Source organism: Myotis nattereri (assembly GCF_964212035.1).
Source record: "Myotis nattereri genome assembly, chromosome: 9".
NCBI lineage: Eukaryota > Metazoa > Chordata > Mammalia > Chiroptera > Vespertilionidae > Myotis > Myotis nattereri.
Window position 1 is genome coordinate 52,371,738 of NC_138084.1, and position 26,268 is coordinate 52,398,005.

The following is a 26,268-nucleotide window of genomic DNA, read 5'->3' on the forward strand; positions in this document are numbered from 1 at the left end:
TATCTCGCTGATTAGCCAATGGGAAGGGTAGTGGTCGTACGCCAATTACCATGTTTCTCTTTTATTAAATAGGATATATATATATATATATATACACACACACACACACACACACACGTGTGTGTGTGTGTGTGTGTATGCAGAGATCTGAGTTAACATACAAAAATATATTTTGACTCCATCTGAAACTGCTAAATATTCAAAACTTTTAATTAACTTTCAGTTCATTAATTCAACAAAGATTAATACTCGAATATATATAATATATATTACTCAAATATATGTAATATATATATATATATATATATATATATATATATTATAAGCATGCATTGAGAATTTACAATTATTATCCTGAAAATAACCTTACCAATTAGATACTTAAATATATCAATTTTTCATATGAGGAAGCTGAAGCACAAATAGGTTAAACTATTTGCTCCAGGTCCCATAGCTACTTAATGATGTTTAAGAAAGTCCACAGAACTCACACAATTTTCTGATAACACTTAGAAGTTATGACTTAGCGTGTTCTTGGGAAAGTCACTAGAAAGACTTTTATTGTAAACCTATTGGAAACCACAAGGAAGATTTTCTTCCTTGCCTATTTCTGGTTGCTTGGCAAGTCTAAATGGATTTGCCTAATCACTGCTTCCTGTATATAATTATCCTTTTTTTTTTTTCCTCAACAGACTGCCCACACACTGCCAACCCAGCTGCTTGCAATGACCAAATCTGTAACTGTGAGGTGAGGAAAATTTTTATATATTGTTAAGAAAAGACATTCTAAAACTATTGCATATTACTCAAATATTCATTACTGAAATACATGGCCATAAATGGCCAGCTGAATGATTCCAATTGAATATTGGGAAGGTTAACCCTGCTACAAAGACAGAATTATATACACAAGGTCATTTCAGAAATAGGAATTTGTACAAATATGGAATAAACACAATGTATAGAACTGAAAAACTGGAAATTTAATTTTGCCAAAAATTATTCTCTTAAAGAATCCCTTAATATTTTATTTTTACAACAGGAAGGAATAACATTGTTTACCTTGTATCCCATGTAAAAACAAACAAAACCAAAAACGAATCCCAAAATAAAAATAGTCTGGGCATTAAAAATGTCCATAAAATTGAGTTAATAGAGCTTTTGGGCAAGATGGTGGCATAGGTAAATGCCAGTACTCACATCCTCCCACAACCACATACAAATTACAGTTAAACTACAGAACAACCTTCATTGAGAACCACCTGAAATCTAACTCAACAGAAGTCATATAACTAAAGATATAAAGAAGAACCACGTGGAGACTGGTAGGAGAAGTGGAGATGCAGAATGGCTGGTCCCACACCCAGGCAGTTCCTTTTAAAGGTCCTGTGCCAGGGACTTAGACTAACTCACTCTGAAATTCAGCATTAGAGCAGCAGCTCAAAATGTAACAAGGGCATATGAGGATGAACTGGATTGTCTGGCTGGGCAGCTTTCTCCTAGACTAGTGGTTCTCAACCTTCCTAATGCCGCGACCCTTTAATACAGTTCCTCATATTGTGGTGACCTCCAACCATAAAATTATTGTCGTTGCTACTTCATAACTGTAATTTTGCTACTGTTATGAATCGTAATGAAAAAGCAGGATGTATTTTCATTGTTACAAATTGAACATAATTAAAGCATGGTGATTAATCACAAAAACAGTATGTAATTATATATGTGTTTTCTGATGGTCTTAGGTGACCCCTGTGAAAGGGTCATTCGACCCCCAAAGGGGTCGCGACCCACAGGCTGAGAACCGCTGTCCTAGACAGACATGTTGGCAGAGGCCATTATTCCTTTGCGGAGCCCTCCCTCAACAGAGCTGGCAGGTGGGCACCATATCTGAGTCTCCATAGACACTGTTAGCCTAGGACTGGTAATTACCTGAGACCCCATACCAACCAGCTTGTCAGGTCACCCAGCCAATTCCAGTGGCTCTTGCATAAAAATGGCCTGTCTTGGCTCATGCTGCAGATTTAACTAAAATCTCTCAAACAAACAGATCTGACTTTGGCATGCCCATGCTTCTTGGCAAGAGACCCCAAGCCTTGGTTCGAAGCTTGGTCTATCCCTGGGAACCTCAAAGTCCAGCACAAGTAGCAGCCTTCTACAGAGTGCTTTATAGGTCATACTGGGTGACCCAGGGGAAGGGCACAGGCGGTGGCTGACCTTGGCCTACAACACCAGATGGCTTGCACTCAATAAAGGCAGATAAGGACCTGTAGGTGCATTAAGTTTAAATTCTCTGGAGGATTTTGTCTCTCCTGGTTAAGGTGAACCACATATTCCTTTTTGCCTCACTGGAATAATAGTAAACTTTATCACACAGCTGATTTCATTCTGTTTGCATTAAAGTGATTTGACTATATGTCTCTCTTTCCCATTAGAAATTTCTGATTCTCCCATCAGAATCACATCTGATACATTTTCATCCCCTACAGTGCAGAAGAGCCTCCATAATATGAGTTAAACATTGGTAAAAATGTCTTTTTTAAAAAAAATATTTATAATGTTTACATTATTAGAGATGTCCTCCATACACTCTCTTTGTAAAAATTCCTTTTAAATATATCATCATTCAAAAATGAAGAATTAAAGGTGCTAAGTGAAGATAAGATTGTAAGGATCACCAGATTTAGGATAGCATCTAATTTAATTATTCAATTTACTCTGATTCAGCACTTCCTGCATTTAAGACACTGTAATAGGTATTAGGAATTTAAACTAGGACCAAAACAGTTACTTTCCAATACAACAATAAGCTTTATATAGAGAAACATATCCCCATCTGTGACCTTTGTATGGTGACAGTACAAAAAAGCATAACTGGCCCAGCACAATCCCAATAGGACCAACAGAACTACCCCACTCTGCAGGGGTTTGGCAGGAGTCTGCTTTCAGGAATATACATTTAGTTCGCACAGTGTTCTTGTTCTCCTTGTCTCAGTAAACCAAGCCCAGGTACAACCCCATGGCCCCGATGCTGGGTACTGCCATTGGGTTATTGCCTGGGTATTTCTGGTTGATTCAAGTTCATCTGTGCTTCCATATCCCATGGAAATTCCTACTCCACTCCAGGATCAAAGGAGAAAAACAGTTCAGAGCCAAGTAAACCAGCCAGAGGGGGCTCTGGTATCAAAGATAAAGATTAAAAAAAAAGTATTCCTTATAAAATTAAAGAGTTCTGTCTATGGATTCTCTAGCCTTTAAGAGCTTTGCTGAGCAGCTGGAGGTCAGCAAGTGACTCAGCTAGCTAGAGGCCTGCTAATGAATGCTAATGCTTTGCTGGGAGCTTAAAACTAGTATTTGCCTTAGGGCCTTGCTGAATAATTGCTGGTAATTGAACTATAGAAATAGCTACGCATTATTTATATACTAGTGGCCCAGTGCATGGATTTGTGCACATTGAAAGGAAATTAATTAGAAGAAATATTTTAATATCGTTATTTGCCCTTTCTCTAGAATAGAAATGTCAACCAAATTCACGATCAACAATGACAGATCGAAACACATGCGTGTGATTGGCACCAGCGAGAGCTTTATATGTATCGTGCACATGCAAGTCAACTTAGTCTTTTATATATACAGAATAAACTTGCTTAATTAGACCTGCTTTCTGCTGTAGATAAACTTTTTCCAGCCCAGTGAAGCACCTCAACTTCTCTTTCAGGTAATAGTCAGCAACACAGCAGTAAATATCAACAAAAAGCAGATTATTATTGTAGATCATGCAGGGAGGAAAAAGGGTAAAATATTTAACTTCAGCAGTGTTTGACTATATTATGTGCAGTGAGAAAACCTGAAGTCATTTTCAAGGTCCACCATTTCTTACTTCTTTTTAGTTGTGTCTTTTCTAAACTTTCTAAATTTCTGTTTTCTGCCTAATGAAAAGAAAATAGGATTCTTTGAGTCTCCTATATACCTACTCCAGGACTTCTGTGAGGATCAAATGAGATGAGGCATGGGAAAACACTTCACAGATATTTGGTTAAAGTTTAAAATGATTGCACTCGGCTATAAAGCAAGTCATGTTCTTGGGCTGAAAAAATGTCCAAGGAGGCTAGTCGCTAGGGAGAGGAAGCTGGGAATTGCTATGTGACATCATTACCTGGCACCCACAGAAATCATTTCTGGGCTGGGCTGAGCTGTGGGCTGCATTTTGTGCCATGGGGTCTCAGCAGCTTTGGCTGTGATTTTGTGGGCTGTCCCTCCGGGCTGGTGGTGGGGCCTGTGTCCTACTTGGGGGAAGCCGAGTGTTGCTTTGTCAGTGCTGTTTCTTTGTAAATAACCAGTGTGTGTCACAGCAGCTCCTGCATTGAGTGTCTGGTCCCTGGTAGTCAGTGTGCATCATAGCAACTGGTCAAACGGTTGGAGGGACACTTAGCATATTAGCCTTTTATTTCTATAGACTACAGGCCGGGTGCACAAAAATTTGTGCACTCGTAGGGGGAGGGGGGTGTCCCTCAGCCCGGCCTGTGCCTTCTCGCAGTCTGGGACCCCTGGGGGATGACCACCTGCTGGCTTAGGCCTGCTCCCTGGGGGATTGGGCCTAAGGTGGCAATCAGACATACCTCTGGCAGCCCGGCAGCCCTCGGGGGATGTCCACTTGCCAGCGAGGAGCAGACCTAAGCTGCAGTTGGACATCCTTAGCGCTGCTGAGGAGGCGGGAGAGGCTCCTGCCACCACTGCTGTGCTGACAGCCATCAGCCTGGCTTGTGGCTGAGCAGAGCTCCCCCATGTGGGAGCGCACTGACCACCAGGGGGAAGCTCCTGCATTGAGCATCTGCCCCCTGGTGGTCAGTGTGTGTCATAGTGACCAGTCATTCCCAGTCTTTCTGCTGTTAGGGTCAGTTTGCATATTACCCTTTTACTATATAGAATAGAGGCCTGGTGAATGGGTGGGGGCCGGTTGGTTTGCCCTGAAGGGTGTGCCGGATCAGGGTGGGGGCCCTCTTGGGTGCCTGGACAGCCTGGGTGAGGGGCTGATGGCTGTTTTCAGGCTGGCCACATCCCCCCCCTTTAGGGTGGGGGTCCACACTTGGGTGCCTGGCCCGTCTGGGTGAGGGGCTGAGGGCCATTTTCAGGCTGGCCGGCGACTGAAGCTCCCAGCCTCTCCTTTTTTTCTTTTTCATTATTTTTTATTCTGGGATTTATTTACCTTCTATAATTGAAACTTTGTTGCCGTCACTGGAGCTGAGAGCTGGCTCTTACTCGCTCCATCTCCGTGGCCAGAGCTGGCTGAAAGCAGGTATCTGGGGTTTGTTTAGCTTCTATAATTAAAACTTTATTGCTTTTGGAGCTCAGAGCCAGGCCCTGGCAGAAACTTCTGCTCGCTTCAACTGCATGGCTGCCGGCCACCATCTTGGTTGGGTTAATTTGCATATCGTGCTGATTAGCCAATTGGAGTCATAGCAAAGGTACAGTCAATTACCATGTTTGTCTATTATTAGATAGGATAGTATATCTTTTTTAATAGAAATAATGAAATGTTCATTTTGTTCTGCTTTAGAGTTCCTTGCAAATATGACTTAGTAAACTTGTAGGGTATAAACTCATATACCCTTTCTTTTCATACCACCAGACACTGTGGTATGGAAATGCTTGACTTCTTTTATTTCGTTTTCATTTTCAGATTTAATTCTGGGGTTCTAATGCATTTTAATTTAGCCCATGAAGAATTTTTGAGTAGTTTCATCACATTGCCAAATAATTGTTATGAAGGCCAAAAAAATATGTAGCAATGAATACTACAAATAACGTGTAAATGTAGCTAATATTTATTGAGAAGTCATTTTGTGCCACTATGTGAATTGACTCATCTAATCCTCAGAACATCTCTAGGGGCAAACACTATTACTATTCACATTTTGTAGGAGAGAAAATTAGAGCTCAGAAATTTTAAGCAATTTGCCCGAGGTCAAAGAACTAGTAAGCAGCAGAATGTGAAAAATGATGTAAATGGAGACATTTCAAAATGGAGTCAAAGCCACCATCCCAGAGGAACTGCCTTGCTGGTCTTAACACCTCAAACTGTTGGAATGTTTGAGACGGAAAAAATAACCTGGGGATTGGGCCAACCCAGCCTTATATTCCAAACAACTGTTTGTAAAGCTAATAAACAAAGCAGGCATTTTGACTAAGAAGACTGCAAATTAAGGACATTCTTTAGAATTAGCACCATCCTGAATAGTTAGAAAATAAACCAGCTTATTTGTACGTATAGAAATTCTATCCCTAAATAATTAGCTCTGATAGAAATTCCTTCCTTCTATTTATGTAATTATTTCCCTTTACTTTCTCATAAATACCCCCTGCCTTCACCTCATAATTGTAATGCTATTTGGGTTTCTGTCTGAATCAGTGCTTCTAGAAGTACAATACTTTTTTATCTAAAATGAACACTTATTCCCTCTTACTTTGGTTTTTAATTTTTATTTTAACAAGGCCTTGGGTTCATAACTAGTTTTTGGCTCTGGAGTCTGCACTTTTAACCAGCAAGCTCTAGTGCTCATCACATGTCAGATACTAGTTAACTACTTAATTCTCATATACCCCATGGTATAGCTCTACCAATATGGTATCTATTTGATAATGAGGAGATTGGTCCAATCAATGTCAATCTGCTAGTACATGAAAGAACTAGGCTTTTAAATTTAGTTCTGTTTGGCTCTTCTGATATTTTAAATCCCATCCACTTCAGCCTCCCAGAGAAGATCGTATAGCTATTATTTTCAATAGCATATTGCATTAGAGATAAAATAGATTTTAAAGGAAAGAGAAGTGATTTACTAAAATATTATAGTAACTATCAACTCATACTCTTCTAAAATATTTAAAACACTTAAGCCAGTTATTAGATTTTTAAAAAAATATGTAAAATACTTTTAAACTAATATTGAATGTCTTCATCCTGAGAAGCAGAGCTCCAAGGACTATTCCTAAAAATTAAAACAATTATTCATCTCACTGTTTATGTGATTTTTCCCAGGGTAACTGCAATTACCTCAAGAGAGGTAATTTTTTTGAACATTTAAAAACTATATTTTAACTTATTTTGACTATTGCAAATATAAAATGTTATTTAGTATTTGGGTATAACAGATTACAGATTGAGTATTACAAAATCAAAACAAATCCATAAGTGTTATAAAAATATAATTGTTATTTCAGGATAGACTGTTTCAATTATTATTATTATCATTGCTACTATTTTTCCAAATGAGAGGGTTAACCATTTATATCTGAAAAATTAGGTAGTATTAATATGCCAGTCAAGTCATGATGATCCACTAGGATGTAAAATTTATAGGAAAATATATAAATGTTTATTGTTATTATTATTTGTAAGGACATTCCTACATAAATGTATTCTTTCCTTGTCTGAGTTCAGATTTAGAGTTTTGATAACCACTCATAATAACCACTATTGCAGGATTCCAGATCTCTTGAATCACTGAATATTGGAGAATAAAAGAAGAGAGTACATCATAGATGGGTTATAGCATAAACTTTAACAAAATGGTTTGTCACTGGGGTCCTACTGTGAGTCATTTATGGTTTTATTACCTTTAGGTCCCTTGAACAGTTTGATTTCCACAACAGTCTCCAGAATGGGTCGCCTCCTACGCACATACAGCCGAACAATAGACCCTGCCTCTTTGAGGGCCTCCACCGCTTTACTGTGGGAAACCTCTGACACATCCACCTCGTTCACCCGCAAGATACAATCATTGACTCTGAAAGAAAGGAAAAATGCAAAGGTCAGAAGTGTCTAGGAGAATTCTCAGAGAATATCGTTATGACCTTCTAACCTTATGAAGTGGGGGAGCAAAGAATGTCAGCAATTTTAAAATGCTTAAATTTGGAAAGAATATTTCAAATAAAGAAAATTAAAAAAAACACACACCTTAAATTCCTGAGCTTCCCTAGCTTCCCCACATTGGCTAGTCAAGTGCCATCCTAAACTCCAGTCCACTCTGACTAGTTCTGCATCAGGCGTGGAGTAATTAGAAGGACATGTTTTAAGGTCTCTGCCAGTTCCTTCATAATTTTAATTGGCTTTAATTGGTTGGACTGAGGGTTACAGACTTACTACTATGGACTCTATAGGATACCTCTGAAATTAACCCAGTTATTAATTAATAACAGGAAAGGAGCACACGGAAGGTTAGATGATATAGGAAAGCCATTTGTACAATATCAAGATATTGTAAGAACCCCACTCCCACTAGCATCAGAGAAGTTCCACCCATGCAATTCTCTGATAACATAGAGACATAACAAATGTGACTTTATAAATTATTTTTTCTTGATTTTTTAGAAAATCTGAAAAATAAAACTATGTAGAAAGAAAACACACACACACACACACACATACACACACACATATAAAATAAACCTATTATTTTATTAGTATTCTGGCAAATTACCTTCTATTTTTTGTTTATTTGTTTGTTTGTTGTTTTTTCAAATTCATCTCATAATATTATCGGTGTTGAAGTTCAGATTTCACAAAATTAAAAAAGAATCTCAGACAATTCTTACCCTAGATACTTACTTTGAATGCTAAGAATTATGAAATTATGATAAAGTCTACATTAAACTTTCTTTTTTGCCATTTTCTCATGGGAAAAAATAACTTGACTTTTCCATAAAATTTTTTATTGATACGAAGAAATGGAAGTTCCAACTGGTTATGTTTTCTTTATAAAACTTGCAGGAATTTGGATAGAGATTAGATATGATCTCAAGTCTTCCTATTTCAGAATTTGGTCTCTTTCCTCTTAAGACCACATACAGTGAGTCCTCAATGTTGTTGATGAGTTCTTCAACTTTAAGTGAAATGACATAAAAAACCCACACAATTTTACCATAGACTAATTGATACAAACAAAAGTGAAGTTCCCATAGCATCTCATTATTATAATGAAATGACATTAAATGAACAACATTGTTTAAGGACCTGCTGTACATATAATGTGATGGGCAGCTATATGTATCTTGTGTACATCAATTCATAATTATAACATGGGCTCCAGCTACTGTGGCTCACTTGTTGGGCAAACCGTGGTTGCTGGTTTGATTCCCAGACAGGGCACATGCCTGGGTTGTTGGCTCCACCCATGGTGGGGGGTGTGCAGGAGGCAGCCAATTGATGCTGTGCTCTCACATGGATGTTTCTTTCTCTCTCTCCCCCTCTCCCTTTTTCTCTAATAATCAATACACTATTCTTTAAAAAAATTATAACATGATAACAGGAGTATTATGCAAAAAGTATGGAAAGAATTTTCCTATCATTTTTGTCCATAACTTGTCTATACCTATTTGAGGATCTGAGTTTTTAGAACTCTTACCTCAGTGAGAACCCTAAGTGGCCTCAGAATCCTGAAATGGAACATTTCACTAAGATTTAGTGATGTTGTTTCATTCTAACAGATGCTATGACTTTAATAGGTTTACACATACATTTCCACTCTGACTGACTAAAAAAATAATTCACAAAAAATTACCAATTAAAATAGTTTTGAGAATGTAGGCACCACGGGTGCCTGCCTCCCTGGAGCAGCTGGTCCTTTGAGAGTAGGTAATTTTGTCATCTTGTGATAATGCAAAAACATTATTTCTACCATCACCCTATGCTCAGAACACTAATCATACCTTAAAATGCTGCTTGCTGTAAAAAGGAGTGGCTGATATATTTAAAAAATCTGCATGCTGTATCTATTCAAAGAGTAACTTTTTTCCCTTTGTATACAGCATAAATCTTAATTGTCAATTGCTGGGATAACAAATCACAGCCTACATCAGATGGTTTTTCTTGAACCTGTGGATGAAACAGGCATCCTTAGAGCACCGAGAAGAGCACTGGACGTGGAGGCTTGGAGTTGAGTCCTAGCAGTGTATCAGCTGTGTGACCATGGTAAATTACTTCATGTCTTTGAACTTCAGCTTCCCACGGAGGAAAGAGGATAGCCATGCCCAGAGTTAGTGGGAGGAGTAACCATATAGATGACATATATGGATGTATGTGTAAATCGGAACACAAGACACATCTGAGAGTTTTAGCTATTGATAGGTGAGTCACAGTTGCTGTGTTCAAGAATTGGTTAAAAGGTAACTAAAATGGATATGATTTCCTATTTAAACATTGGGCTCTTTCCTCTTAGGACCACATAGAGTAAGTCCTTACTTAATGCCGATAAGGTCTGCAACTTTAAGTGTAATGACATATGTCAAAAACAATTTTGCCTTATCACTCTGGTCACTTCACTTATTTGCTCACACTTAACTCAGACCAATTATGAAGCACCGACAGTCGTTTTGCAGACAATTACATTTTACTGCCAAGTGTTGGTGACGACATGAACGTGATTCCTATCTGGGTTTGCCTTTTTCTGGAGCCTATGCTGATATCAAGTTATTCAGAATTGATTGTTTTAAACTGAAAAATAAATTGGGAGTGTGGGGGAAGGAATTTATATTCAAACCCTTAAGTAGAAAGGAGAGACTACAACTTGCCCTTCTCCCAATCACTTCAAATAGCATTTGGCCAAAGCTATTGTGCCTAATTTGCTTTCTTTGCCAGTAGATAACCTTTGGGAGTAAAGCCACCACTTACATTCATTTTGAAACATATAAATATATTACTAACTTTAGAAAAATAAGTTCTCCCTGTAAGAAGTGCTGCCTTTATCATATCTCTGACCCATTGTTTTAGAAAAGCATTTACATACAAATTTCCTCTCTACTCTACCCATGTAATTAAGCTCATAGTTTCACTGCTTGCTGTTTCAGACATAAGTCTACAATATTCTTTTTAGAATAGTCCACGAGATTAAAGGATTCATTTTAATCTTTTCCTAGTTTCATTTCTTTTTGATATTCTGATACATCTACTGGCAGAAAATACCTTAGAAACAAAAAGAACATTTCATCATTAACATGCCCATGGAATCACATCTAAATTTTGCACTAAACAATTTAGTAGTCTGGAACATGATATAGTATCACTGAAAAGTCAAACAATATTTAACAAAGTATTTGTTCCATTTTGAAGATATAATTTAAAATCACATGTAATACATACTTTCTTTCATAGATATTGAAGTATGTTCTGTTGTAAAATAAGATTTGTGATTTTATACATCTTAAGGATGAAATCAATAAAAATCAATAAACTATAAAAAAAAAAGCATATCTAAGGAAAGAAGCAAAGGCTTGAGAAGGTGAGAGGGATCCTCCTGGACTCCCCACAATACGTCCTCACAGTCTATGGTTGTCCTTCCCAAGGATTAATTGTACAATTTTTCCTGAGAGAAGATACTCCACGTGTCTTTCTAATTCATTCCCCTTTTTGATTAAGTAAGCTCAGATGGATCTTCATTACTTGGCAAAAAAAAACCCCAAAACAAAAAACAACAAAAAAAGAGCACTTTACATGTGTTATATTCCTTAGCTCATTCCTATTTTCCTTTTAATACTTATTTCAAAATTTATTTTGTCTTTTGGGACGTAATCCCTGGCTCATTTGTCTGGTCCAGTGTTTCTCCAGTAGGTAGCCAATGCAGAATATTAATAGGGATACTAGACTTAGCAAACTAAAATGTAGGACACCCAGTCAGTTCAATTTGGACTTCAGATAAAAACAATAATAATTATTATTAAGAAAAACACTTTTTTTTAGTGTAAGTATGTTTAAGACCATACTTGGAAATACTTATACTAAAAATTACTTGTGTTTGGCTGTTGTACTATATTTATAAAAATACTAGAGGCCCGGTGCACAAAAATTTGTGCACTGGGGGGGGAGGGGGGAGTACCTCAGCACGGCCTGTGCCCTCTCGCAGTCTGGGACCCCTCGGGAGATAACGACCTGCTGGCTTAGGCCTGCTCCCGGGTGGCAGAGGGCAGGCCCAATCCCTAGGTGCAGCCCCTGATCGGGCTCAGAGCAGGGCCGATTGGGGAGTTGAGGCGCCGCCCCCTGTCATGCACAGAGCAGGGTGGATCAGGAGGTTGCCATGCCACCCTCAGTCACACTCAGGGTAGGGCCGATTGGGGGGTTGGGGCACCACCCCCTGTCACACTCAAGGCAGGGTCTATGGGGAGGTTGCAGTGCCACCCCCTGTCACGCACAGAGCAGGGCCAATCAGGGGGTTGGGGCGCTGCCCCCTGTCACGCACAGAGCAGGGCCGATCAGGGGGTTGGGGAGCTCCCCCCTGTCACCCACAGAGCAGGGCCGATCAGGGGGTTGGGGCGCCGCCACTCTCACACTCAGGGCAGGGCCGATGGGGAGGTTATGGCTCTACCCCGTCACACACAGAGCAGGGCCCGTGGGGTGGGGGGGTTGGGGCACCGCACCCTGTCACACACAGAGCCGCAGGGTGATCAGGGGGTTGGGGAGCTCCCCCCATCAGGCACAGAGCAGGGCCGATCAGGGGGTTGGGGCGCCTTCCCCCATCACTAACAGAGCAGTGCCGATAGGGAGGTTGTGGCCCCGCCCCTGTCACACACAGAGCCACAGGGCGATCGGGGGTTTGGGCGCTGCCCCCTGTCACGCTGATCCCGGTGCTGGGAGGCATATTACCCTTTTACTATATAGAAAAGAGGCCTGGTGCATGGGTGGGGGCCAGCTGGTTTGCCCTGAAGGGTGTCCTGGATCAGGGTGGGGGTCCCCACTGGGGTGCCTGGCCAGCCTGGATGAGGGGATGATGGCTGTTTGGAGCTGGTCACACACCCTTCAGGGTGGGGGTCCCCACTGGGGTGCCTGGCCAGCCTGGGTGAGGGGCTGAGGGCTGTTTTCAGGCTGGGACTGAAGTTCCCAACTGTTCCTTTTTTTCTTTTTTTTTCTTTTTATTCTGGGCGAGCTTTAGCTCTGAGGCTTGGCTCCAGCTCTGAGGCCTCAGCTGCTGAAAACAGGTATCTGGTTTGTTTCCGTTCTATAATCGAAACTCTGTATCAACTCTAGCTCTGAGATCCCAGCTCTCTGAAAGCTGGTTTCTGGGGTTTTGTTTAGCTTCTATATTTGTTACAATGTTTTTTAAACTGCAAGCTCAGAGGCCGGCAAGGCAGGCGGGAACGTTGGTTTCCTCCGTCACTGAAGCAAGCAAGCCTCATGTTCAGTTTAAGCTGCCTGGCTGCCAGCCGCCATCTTGGCTGTCAGTTAATTTGCACATCGCCCTGATTAGCTAATGGGAAGGGTAGTGGTCGTACACCAATTACCATGTTTCTCTTTTATTAGATAGGATTGTATTTATGAAAGCACTGAACTCTTTTTAAAAATTGATTTTAGGGAGAGGAAGAGAGAGAGAGAGAGACAGAGAGAGAGAGACAGAGAGAGAGAGATATGAATCAGTTGCCTCCTGCATGTGCCCCAATTGGGATTGAACCCACAACCTGGGTATGTATTCTGACCAGGAATTGAACCTGCCAACTTTTGATGTACAGGATGATGTTCCAATCAACTGAGCTATACTAGCCAGGGCTAAACTGCTTATTATACTGAACTGTGGTCTTTGGTTTATTCAAATGGCAAAATGCTTGTCACATAGTGGGAGGTATTTGCATTGTGTACTATGTATATATCTTTTAATCTGAGCAGAAACATTAAAAGGTAGATATTGCTTCCTTATTTCTTCAACAGAAACTAAGGCTTAATGAGGCCTATAATGATAGTAAGTGGTAATCTCAAAGTTCATGCACTGTACCATCCACACCTCTCTGGTTTGGTAAAAATAATTTGGGACCATGGCCAATGTGGCTCAGTTGGTTGGGCATCATCCCATGCACCAATAGGTTGCCAGTTTGATTCCCAGTCAAGGGCACATGCCCAGATTGAGGGCTCCATCCCTAGTGGGGGGAGTGCAGGAGGCAGCCAATTGATGTTGTGCTCTCACAGTGATATTTCTCTCCCTCTCCCTTCCGCTCTCTCTAAAAATCAATAAGCTATTAAAAATAATAATAATTTTGGGACTATCAGCAGGGTCAAAGATCATACTGGAAAGCAGTAAAGCAAAGCCAAGTAACAAAATCTAGATCAATGGTTCTCAAACTCCAGAGTGCATTGGAGTTACTTGGAGGGCTTATTAAATCACATATTGCTGGGCTCCACCCTAGAGAGTCTGGAGCAGGAGAGTGGAATCCATATTTCTAACAAGCTCCAACATGATCCTGGTTGGGATCTATACTCTGAAAGTCACTGCTCTGGATTTTGAAGGGTCACTCTACTTGGCTCGTGTGTAGTTCATTTAAAACTGAACAGGTGTATTCGGTCTTATGTGGACCTAACCGACTATGACAAAGGTCCCAAGCTCTGCCTCTGGACCCAATCCCTTCAACACTGCAGCTTTTCATTATTTGGAATGAAGTCTCTAAGGGAATCTGGACCGGGAGACTACAGCTGTCATGCCATATGAGACTATGCATATGCAAGCCATTTTCCAGTACCCATTTCATATCTGAGGCTCTTTTCCTTCAGCAAAGACCAATTGATAGCTACTTCATTCTCCATTTAAAAAACAGGGCTTCTGCTCTTGTCTCTAAATTCTGGGTGAGAGTTACTCAGGTTTATGATCCATAGAAGCTATCTCCTAAAGTGAATATACTGTTTTTCTCTTTCCATTTACCACTTCATTTCCCTTATATAAAATGCTCGTAGGATTCTCTGCAGCTGTCATCTGGGAAAAATCACAGCTTTCCACAAGGGGGGAAGAAATTGCTATTTCAGCATCAGTAATTGGTCTTTTGACACTTTGCCTGAAAAGCAGAGAGGCCAGTAACAAATCTCAAGCCAGGTAAATTAGTGAACACAACATGGGAAAGAGGCAATAGGCCCGGAAATCACTTAGCCCACGAGTCCAATACTCTGTGCACAGATGGGAATGCATGTCAACTTTCATGAAATAAGGCTCTGGTATTTCCCAAATGGGTTACTGCAGTAGCTTTCCAGGTAGTTTTCCTGTTCCAAGCTAACTAGTCCATTTCATTCTGACACATGACCCCAGGTCAGCTCCAACTTCCTAAAGCAACCCTACCATCATCTGATAACTTCCTATAGCAACCCTACTGTCATTTCCTTTTCTCTCAAATTTCATCAAGAGTTACTTAGCCTATATAAAACAAAAGCTGTGTTTAATTTATCTTTGTGTTCTTAGTGTCTTGTACACAGTTGTTACTTAAGAATACTAGTAAATGAGCATCATGGAAGGGTCTCTAAATCTGGCCTCTTTTTATACCTCTCAAACCCCTGCACCAGCCAATCTTCATCCTCTCTGTCCTGAGAAAATAATGAGCTCATTCCTGCCTCTCTATTTTATTTCATGGTGCTTTCTGCCTCCCAAATGCCCACTCCAAATCAGCCCTATTCAAGCTCAGGGCACACTCCATAGCCTCATAAAGCATTTCCTCATCATTCAACTTATCATTGCCCATAATTCCTGAAGTACAAACAAACACATGGTAGATTCTCATAAATTGGAAACCAGTGTAGATTTTTTTTTAAAAAAAAAATTAAAAATAGAACTACCATATGATCCATCAATTCCACTTCTGGGTATTTATCTAAAGGATATAATACACTAATTAAAAATATATATATGCAACTCTATGTTCATTGTAGAATTACTTTTACTAGCCAAGGTATGGAAATAACCTAAGTGTCAATTAATGAGTGGATAGGTAAAGATGTGATATATCATTTTGTACCCCTGCAGAATCTAAAAATGAGTACTACACATTAAGCGATACATTTTAAAATGCTGAATTTGATTTCCTATTTTTTATACTCAAATCTACTCCAATCCCATACATTTATATGGACCAGCATATATAAAATTCCTAGTTATACATTTTCTTATTCTACTTTGATTTGATTTTATAATATTGATGAAACATTTCAGTGAAAAGTTGAGCATGGTATGGTGGGAATAATACTGAGTTATAAACCAGATGTGAATTCTAATCTTGGTTCTTCCACTTTCCATTCAATTGAGTCTTTTTTTTTTCATCTCTGTTTGAGCTTAATGATTTTGAAATTCTCTTCAAGCTCTAGTGTCCTAAGTTCAAGGCCAGCCTGGCCACTGTCTATCTCTACTTGGAATTCTGGAGTGCCCTTCAAATGGAGCATGGAGCCAAATTATCCTTATCTCCACTCCACTGAGCACTCTTTACTTCATTTTTATTTTGTATCAAGGTAAGTCATTCCATCAACAAAAATAGAGAGTTCTCCTCTCTCAGTCACACATCCAAACTGTTACCTCTACATATTTTTTTAAGATTTAGAGTTTTCTCTATCCCCACTGATCCTATTTAAGATCTGGCCCTTATTGTTAGTCACCTAGATTCTGGGAAAAAATTTGTAACTAGTCTTTTTGCCTCTAATTTTGCCCCTTATTTAAAATCCACCTTCCAGTTATTGCCAGAATGGTGTTACTGAAATAAATGGGGTGTCCCAAAAAAGGTATGCACACACTTAGAAAAATTATAAAGGCAGTGTTTATTAAAATAGACTTCATTTTCAAAACTGAGCTATGAGCTGTTAAAGTGTGTATATATTTTGGGGACACCCTGTATACCTGATTGCTTTATTCCCCTGTTTAATAGCCTTCAACTGCTCTCCATTTCCTACAGCAGATTTTCAACATCTTTAACATCTCAACAAAGAAGCTCTTTCTTCAAATCTTACCCAGAAGCCATAATATATATTTATAATTGTTTATATAGAACAAAGACAAAGTTTCTGTGATCTCTGCAGTGATGAGAAAAGGGAATCAGAGCACAGTCTATTGGAAAGCCCTCATATATGATCCCTCCGAGGGCTCTGAGGAATTCTGAGTCCAGGTACCATATATGAATGAGCAGGGGCTAGGGAGCACGGAAAGAATCCCAGGAAGGGCCCTTTCTCCAAGCCAAGTGCCCTGGTGCTGGCCTATGCCACTGAAGTAGGTATCATTTTCTAATTCACATAAAGCCTTCCCATGGTCCTTTGGTCCAATACTCACAGGGCTCTGTGGAATATAGATGGAGTCTACCTGTTTGTTTGTGTGTGTTTTTTTTAAATAAAGCTCAAAGACCTTCACATAACTCATAAGTCTTTTTACATACAATCTGGTTGCTCTTTACTGTCCCAGTCCTGTCTGTTGCTATATCATTACAGTTTCTCTAGACATCATGCAGGTTCATGATCCAGGCCTCTTCTTCTGTCTGGAATAGCCACATCCAGACCCCACACTTTTGTGAGTACCTTACCAAACATTTAAAGCCTATTGCTCATTCTGAACTCACTCTACAGTTTATCAGTAGGATAGAAAAAACAAACAATTAAAATTCAGCATAAGTGCAAGAGAAATATAGGCTCTTGCAGAAGCATAAAATGGGAGAACCTTATCTAGTTTAGGGAGGCCAAGGAAAACCTCTTGGGGCAACTGAGGTATCTGAGGTCTGAAAGCCAAAAAGAAGTTAACCAGGGGAATAAGAGAGGGAGAGTTGACCCAGGGATAGCTTTGTGGCTGGTAAGGTGAGGAGCAGAGAGCAAGTCTTGAAGGAATGTTAAGGAATTGAATTTAAACTTAAAGACAACAAACAGTAATTGTAATGCTTATGTTTTAGAAAGAGCTCTCTAGGTAGAGTGTGGAGATGTGGAGACTTAATTAGATTTTTGTGGTGGATTAAGGGCAAAATATTGTTAATAGAGGCCATTATATAATTGTGATAAAAGGTATGGTAATTTGGATTAGATGATTTGCAGTAGCAATCAAAATAGAGAGAAAGGGACAGATGAGGGGTCTAATAAGAATTTACTAGATATGCTAATGGGTTGGATGTAAGAAGTGTGGAATAGGAGGAAACATTTTGCTTAAATGTTTATCTCTAACTATAAAGAGCGAGTCACTTGAGCTGAGAAATTCTATCTTACTCATTTTTGTATCTTTAGTGCCTACTATGGTGCCAGACACACAGTTGGCACTGAATATATGTTTGATAAATAATTTTACAAGTGAAGAAGTTAATCTATGATATCTTCACTGACAGTATCCATGTCTTTTCCTCATCCTTCCCAGTGTTTTTTTTCCCATGAGGATGTGTATCTTCTCATGTCATCTCACTTATCCTGCCATAAATATAATCAATTCAAAGTTAATCACTCTAAGAAACAGGCTATAATTCCCAGGCATATTTGTATTAAAAAGATGATAAAGAGAGGCTTCTGGTCAAGATGGCTGTGCAGGTAAATGCAATTTTTCAACCTCCCACAACTACATCAAATTTACAACTGAACTATAGAACAACCATTCAGAAATGCCTGAAATCTAGATGAACAGAAGTCCTATAGCTAAAGATATAAAGAAGACACCACTGTCAGATTGGTAGGAGAGGGTGGAGATACAGAATGGGCAAATGCTATACCCTTGTGTGGCAGCTAAACATCAGGATGGATGTCTCAGCTGTGGGTGTCCCCCTTGAGGAAACAGGGGTTCCAGCCTCATACCAGGCCCCCCAGCCCAGGTTTCCAATGCTGGGAAGAGAAATGCTGAGTTGTGGCTGAGTGAGATGGAAGGCTGCTAAAGTTTCAGGCATTCCTCTTAGAGAGGTCACATATTAAATTTCTCAGACTAACTTACTCTGAGCTCTAGTGCTAGGGTGGCAGTTGGAGGGTGGGAGGGATGTCTTGGATGTCCAGGGAGGAGCTGGATTGTCTGGTATCTGGAGAGGGTTAGAGGGCCAGCTTTCTCCCAGATGGAGGTGCTGATGGAGGCCATTGTTTCATTGTTGGGCCCTCCCCCACAGAGTTGGAAGGTACCATATCTGAGTCTCCATCAGCCTGGCTAACATTGTTAGCTCTGCTGTGGTGAGAGCTCAATGCCATCCAACTTGCACAAGTGGCTTTTCCATACAGTCTATGTTGGCTCATGTTGCAGACTTCCCTAAATCTCTCAAAGGACCACAAACCCAAATAGGCAGCATCTGGCCTTGGAGTACCTCATATCTGTTGCTAAGCTGCAGCCAGCGTGGGTTCGCAGCTGGCCTTCCCAGGCAACTCCAAGCCCAGCACAAGAAGCAGCCATTTGTAGATTGTTTTGTATCTCATTCCCAGTGGCATTCGGAAGGAAACAGCTGCATCTGGCCTTGGCCTGAACCACCTGGTAGGCCCCAGATCCAACACACTGTGGGGACAAACTTCAGACCACACCAAACAACACCCAAACTCCTCCACAAGTGACACACTCAAGGGGTGGACTCAGCGGGAACCAGAGCCCCAGTGCAGTGAGTTCTGTTTTGTGGGGTTGGCCCCTCACAGCCAATGCCCAACAGTGGTTGTAGCCAGTCCTCTCAGCTGATCAGCTTGGTAGTAAATCCCTCCCATTGACAGCACTCATTGAGTGTATCAACAGCACTCAAGGCTCAGCTACAAAAGGAGGGTGCACATAGCTCACACCAGGAACTGCTGGCTTTGGTAATCAGGGAGGCTATTCCATTCGGCCCTACAGGACATCTATTATATAAGGCCATTCTACCAAGATCAGGAGATGTATTAGCTCTATCTATCTAATACATAGAAACAAACACAGGGAGGCAGCCAAAACGAGAAGACAAAGAAACATGTCCCAAATAAAAGAACAGAAAAAAAAAAAAACAACTTCAAAAAAAGAACTAAATAAAATGGAGACAAGCAATCTACCAGATCCATAATTAAAAATTTTGGTTATAAGGATGCTTACTGAAATTAGGGGAAGAGGAGATGAACTTAGTAAGAACATCAACAAAGAGATAAGAAACATAAAAACAGAACTAGAAAACATAAAGAAAAACTGATCAGAAATGAAGAATACATTAACCTAAATGAAGAATACAGGCAAACAACAGTAGAGTAGATGAAGTGGAGGATCAAACAGCAATTTGGAAGATAAGGAAGCAAAAAACACCCAATTAGAACAGCAAAAATAAAGAAGAATAAAAAAAAGTGAGGATAGTGTAAGGAGCCTCTGGAACAACTTCAAGTGTGCCAACATGTGTGTCTTGGGGGTGCTGGAAGAAGAGAGAGAGCACAAAATTGAAAACCTATTTTCAAGAAATAATGACTGAAAATTCCCCTAACATGGTGAAGGAAATGGACATATAAGTCCAGGAAGCACAGTGAGGCCCATAAAAGATGAAGCCAAAGAGGCCCACACCAAGACACATCAAAATTAAAATGGCAAAGGTTAAAGACAAAGAGATAACTTTAAAGGCAGCAAGAGAAAAGCTGTTAGTTATATACAAGAGAGCCTCTATAAAACTGCCAGTTGATTTCTCAACAGAAACTTTGCAGGCCAGAAGGTATTGGCAAGAAATATTCCAAGTGATGAAAAGCAAGAACCTACAGCCAAAGCTATCTTACTAAGAATCTACCTAGCCAAGCTATCATTCAAAACCAAAGGACAGATAAAGAGCTTCCCAGACAAGAAAAAACTCAAGAATTTCAACACCACCAAAGCAGTTATTACAAGAATGTTAAAGGGTCTTCTTTAAGAAAAAGAAGAGCAAAAAGATAAAATACAAATAATAAAATAATAAAATAATAAAATGACAAATATCTATTTATCAACAATGACTTTAAATGCAAATGGATTAAATGTTCCAATCAAAAGACATAAGGTGGCTGAATGAATAACAAAACAAACACTTACATATGGTGTCTACAAGAGACTCACTTCAGATTAAAAGACACACAGAGACTGAAAGTAAAGAGATGAAAAAATCTATTTCAAGAAAATGTAAATAAAAATTTTAAAAAGCTGAGGTAGCAATACGTATACGAGCCAAAATAGACTTTAAAACGAAGGTTATAATAAGAAACAAAGAAGGACCCAGCGATTTCATTTCTGGGTATTTATCCAAAGAAACTCAGAACACTAAATTGAGAAGACATATGCATCCATACAGACATTGCAGCACTTTTTACAATAGTCAAGATAGGAAAGCAACTTAAATATACATTAATAGATTAATGGCTAAAGAAGTGGTGTAAACATGCAATGGAATATGACTCAGGTATAAAAAAGAATGAAATCTTGCCATCTGCAACAACATGTATGAACCTAGAGGGTATTGTACTAAGTGAAATAAATCAGATAGAAAAAGACAAATGTCAGACGATTTCACTTATGTATGGAATCTAAAAAACAAAATAAACAAATAAGCAGATCAGAAACTGACTCATTGACACAGAAAACATTTTGATGGTTGCCAGATGAGACAACAGTTGCTGGGATAGGTGAAAAGGTAGAGGTATTGAGAAGTACAAATTGGTAATCACAGAACAGTACAGCATAGGGAATATAGTCAATAATATTATAATAACTATCTATGGTGTCAGATGGGTGCTGGATTTATTGGTGTGATCATTTCCTAAGTTATATAAATATCTAATTATGGGGTTGGACACCTGAAACTAATATAGTGTTGTACATCAACTGTAATGAAAAAAAAAGATTTAAAATTAAGAATAAATAAATAAGAATTCCAGTGGGAGGACAAGGTCTAAACAAAAGCAATTGATCACCAATGATCAGAATTCAAATGTCAGTTGAAAGATATATCTTACACACTCACATGAATATCCAACCTAAATTTATTGAGCAACTGCTATACAGAGCCAGGTATTATGTAGGCACTGAGGACACAGTGGAGAATGAGTAACGAACCAACAGCCCCTGATGTAGAGGCTTGGGAGGAGAAGATTTAGAAGATCCCAAATCGAATTACAGGTTCAGCAGACTATATCATTTACATAGGAGACTTGTTTTAGCTTAAACGCATATTTTAACCTTTAGATTTTATTTTAATTTCAAGGTTTTTAAAATTACTTTCATGATTAATTATTGGAGTTCAATTTTTATAGAAAGTGGAGAATTGAACCAAAAGCAAGAATTCAAATATACCATATGGCGAACTGCTTGTAATCATGTCCCTTATTTTGAAGTGTTCCTCATTTATGAATATAAAAGTTGTGCCTTAATGTCCCCCCATGGGAAGCGTGAAATATCTTATGAGCCAATTGACATTCTGTACACTTCTACTTATGCAGAGCAAGTACCTATTATTTGATGACAAGTGATATAGGCAGTTTATGACATGTAGAAATATTTAAGAGCCCTAACTGGTTTGGCTCAGTGGATAGAGTGACAGCCTGCAGACTGAAGGGTCCCAGGTTTGATTATGATCAAGGGCATGTACCTTGGTTGCAGGTACATTCCCAGTAGGAGGTGTGCAGGAGGCAGCTGATCAATGTTTCTTTCTCATCAATGTTTCTAACTCTCTATCCCTCTCCCTTCCTCTCTGTAAAAAAATCAATAAAATATATTTAAAAATACTTAAGAAAAAATTTTTCAGCATTTTATAATTATAAATATTAAATCTCATGGTGAGTAAATTCATTGGTTGTTATAGGAAACCAGTTTTTAGCATTCGTACAGTTCAATAATAAACTTAATTCATTTGATTTTTTGTTTATTGTCCTTCCCTATGAGAATGTAAGTCCTAGAAATGAAATCTTGTTTCTAATTTTCCATTTTTTTTTAAAAAAATATTGATTTCAGAGAGGAAGGAAGAGGGAGAGAGAGAAAGAAACATCAATGATGAGACAGAATCATTGATCAGCTGCCTCAACCTGTGACCTCCTGGTTCATAGGTTGACGCTCAACCAGTGAGCCATGCGGCTGGCCTCTAATTTTCCCTTTTTTATTGCCAGTGTATGACACAGCTCCTCACACAATAAGACACCACCATCCACTCCATTTTCCATTTTTCTTTACTTCCATCATCCTGCATCTCTAAGCCATCAGCAAGATCAGTTGCTTCTAACTCCAAAATATATTCTGATCCATCCATTTCTCTCCATCCCCACTACTACCACCAAGCCCAAGTTACCATCACTTCTGTCTGGATACACTGGTTCCTGTTCTCTGTACATTCTCTATATGGTAGCCAGAGTACCCAATTTTTAAAATTTAAGTCAGATGGTACCACTCACCCCTTGCTTAAGCCCCTCAGGTCCTTCCTATAGTACATAAAGTAAATTCAAGCCCCTTAACTGTCTTATCTATCCTACTGGCTCCCACTTCTTCCTGTGTTCTCATCTTTACCTATCTTGCTTTTGTCCCCTTCACACCAGCTATCCTGGCCCTACTTCTGTTTCTAATATGTGCCTAACTCAATCCTGCTTTAGGGAACTTGTACTTACTATTCCTTCAGCTTTAAAAGGGAATGATATGGATCATTCCCTTATTTTTGCTGGACAAGTTTCTTTTTGTCATTAAGACCTTAACCTTAAAAATGACCTCCTCAGAGAAGCCTACCTTGATCATTCACTCTGAAGTAGTCACCACCCACTCCTCTACATAACTATGCTTCATTCTCTGCATAGCACTTATTATTTGTGCTATGTTGTATATTTGTTTATCTTCTGCCCAGCAGACAAAAACATAGTAAGCTCCTTAGAGCAGAAATGTTGTCTGTCTTCTTGACCATTTTATACTTAATGCCTAGGACAGTGCCATAGCAGGCACTCAATAAATAGTTGAAACAAATGAATGAATGAATGAATGAATGAATGAATGAATGAATGAATGAATAAATGAAAGGATAAACAAATAAATAATAGTTCCCCCTTAGCTTGGATTGGATTTGTCAACAAGAAGCATTTATAATCTTGCTGCCCAAATTTGAATACTGATAGCTCTAGCTTGAAGACTACCTTAAATTCAAACCCATATTTATTAGAACCACTTAATATTGTCAAAAACTGAGCAATTCTCTATACAAATGATAATGTTAAATTGCCTGGAGATACTAATTTTTGAGGATAGATGATTAGTGATGCTGTTTCCTGACCTTTTCTGAGATACAATAATCAGCTGTTATTGTTTACATGATTTACATGATTTCATAATACCCATACCCTCATGTCTTTCTAGGCTAATCCGTGCTTCATAAAATAAATTCAAATTAATTTTTGTGATGAAAGCTCATGACACATTTTAAAACACTAGACATATTTCATGATTTTATAACCACAGCTGGAGCTCCCTGGCTTCATGTTTAAACTGGTCTTTAAAAATAGTCCTTGTATTTGTCTCAGCTGTGGAGGTAAAATTCAGAGGCCTGGGGAGGGAGGGCAGCCCAACGGATCAGGGGTACCATGCAGGGCACCTTTGCTCACAGATATCGTCTTGCTTTCCACAAATAAGTTTCATTTGAATTCATAATTTTCTCTTTTAAAATACAAAAATGAAAAACTGTTGGTATCTGTCATTCATCTGTACAGTATAACTGTTCATGTAGACAACGGGACTTCATTTTGGAGCATGGGTGACCAGGGGACTCTCTGAGAGGTAATTTCATTGAAGATCTTTAAATGAGAGGAGGGCTGAGGTAGTAGGGCAGTAGGGGAGGGTAGCTTCCAGAAGATAAAGGGGATCAGAACGAGATGCAGAAGTAAAACCACACATTTACCAGGACTACTGTGGCAACAAATGTAGGAACCACTAACAGTGTTTATAAAACAGTCTAACAATATTCTATTTTATTCTTAAAGCCTAGAAATATGCCGGGCAGGTATCCCTACATTTCCAATAAAAAATATGAGGATTAGACAAGTTAAGTGACTTCCTTAAATTCATGCAGCCGATGGAACATAGGTAAAAATTACACATTAGTTTTATGGCTCCTGGTCTCTTGTTCTTGCCATTTGTCACTCCTGCTTATGCTGTTGTCACTTGGTCTTTCTATTACAATTGTCTGGCTAAACCTCAGTCCTGACTGAACCCAACCATCCATCTTGCTCATTGCCTTTTCCGGGGTAGCTGAACACTGAAGTGGTGGAAAAAATCCGCGGATGACAGGAGTTGCTATAAATTCATGATCTCTAACACCCTGGTCTGTTTGCTATCCCTTGTTCGGCAATGACAATCGTTAAACCCTTCCTTTCCTACACCACTTCCAGAACATACGTTCACTTCATACTTCCAAGAGAGGAAAAAGAAATCATGTGATGGGAAGTCTCTCAATTTCTTATGCCAGATTTGCATACCTAACTACATGCAACCCCATGTTCTCCCCTCTTCCTGTTACAAGGAAGAAAGTGCCCCTTCTGATACCAAAGGCCCATCAATTCACATTTTCTTAAATAATTCACTTAATCATTTATCTCCTACATCTCCTTTATATCCTGCATCTTCAAACTTAGCCTCTCTATTTATCATTCTCTGAATATTCAAACATGCTCTGGTATCTCCTATCTTTTGAAAAGCTTCCCATTGAACTAACATCTCTCCTTGGCTACTGTCTTGTCTTTTTCCTCTTCACAAATCAAGTTTATCAAAAGAGCTGTCTTCATACACTCTCTATTCCTTCCTTCTCAATCTCCCTTTATCCCATTCTAATTTGAGTCCTCTCATAATGCCCCTTCCAAGACAAATACAGAAAATGTTCCCAAAAAAGTCAGTAAACTGGTTTTAGCCAAAGTTAACATAATTTCCTTACTCCTCATCTTAATAGATCGCACAACAATGTTGAGGCCAGTTGCTCCTCCCTCCCTAAAGCAGTCTTCCCCTGGCTTCTGTGACTCTCATGCTTTTCTTCCTACCACTCTGCTGGCTTGTTTTTAAATCTTCATCTTAGTTCCACTCTAACCTATTGATTTTCATACTTAAAAAACAAAAGCAAGAACAACAAAACAACGTATGCTCTGTTTTGCATGCTTTATGTTGACATCTAATTTTTTCATTATAAATTTAAATAATAACAAAATACATAATTCCTGGTACTCTCACACCCAGCCCGATAATTAATCAAAAGGATGCCTTTGAATGAAGCTACACAATATATGAGAGATTTTACAATGATATATACTGGGAAAATAAATATTACAAGAGTTATTTTGGTTTTGACCCATACATGAACAGAGGAAAAAGCAATCAATTCATTCTTTAATTCATTGTTTTCTAAAAGAAAGCATTGCTGCCAGGCCAGAGAGGTTCAGTGGTTGAGCATCAACCTAGGAACCAGTAAGTCATGGCTCAATTCCTGGTCAGGTTACATGCCCAGATTGCAGGCTTGACCCCCAGTGTGGGGCATGCAGGAGGCAGCCGATCAATGATTCTCTTTCATCACTGATGTTTTCTCTCTCTCTCTTCCTCTCCCTTCCTCTCTGAAATTAATAAAAAGATATTAAAACAAAAAAGAAAGCAT

At 39.2% G+C, this 26,268-nt stretch overlaps 1 protein-coding gene across 11 annotated transcripts in view; it reads right to left on the bottom strand.

The window, feature by feature from the left end:
• The window catches only part of DLG2 (discs large MAGUK scaffold protein 2), a gene marked incomplete at its 5' end in the record, with an annotated part of 1,947,716 nt that overhangs the window by 522,510 nt on the left and 1,398,938 nt on the right, over window positions 1-26,268 (bottom strand). For all 11 annotated transcript variants that reach the window (XM_081100118.1, XM_081100117.1, XM_081100121.1 and 8 more), the window contains one exon: window positions 7,612-7,781. In XM_081100118.1, coding sequence (XP_080956244.1) covers window positions 7,612-7,781 — 170 coding nt within the window. The remainder of the gene's footprint in view (window positions 1-7,611; window positions 7,782-26,268) is intronic.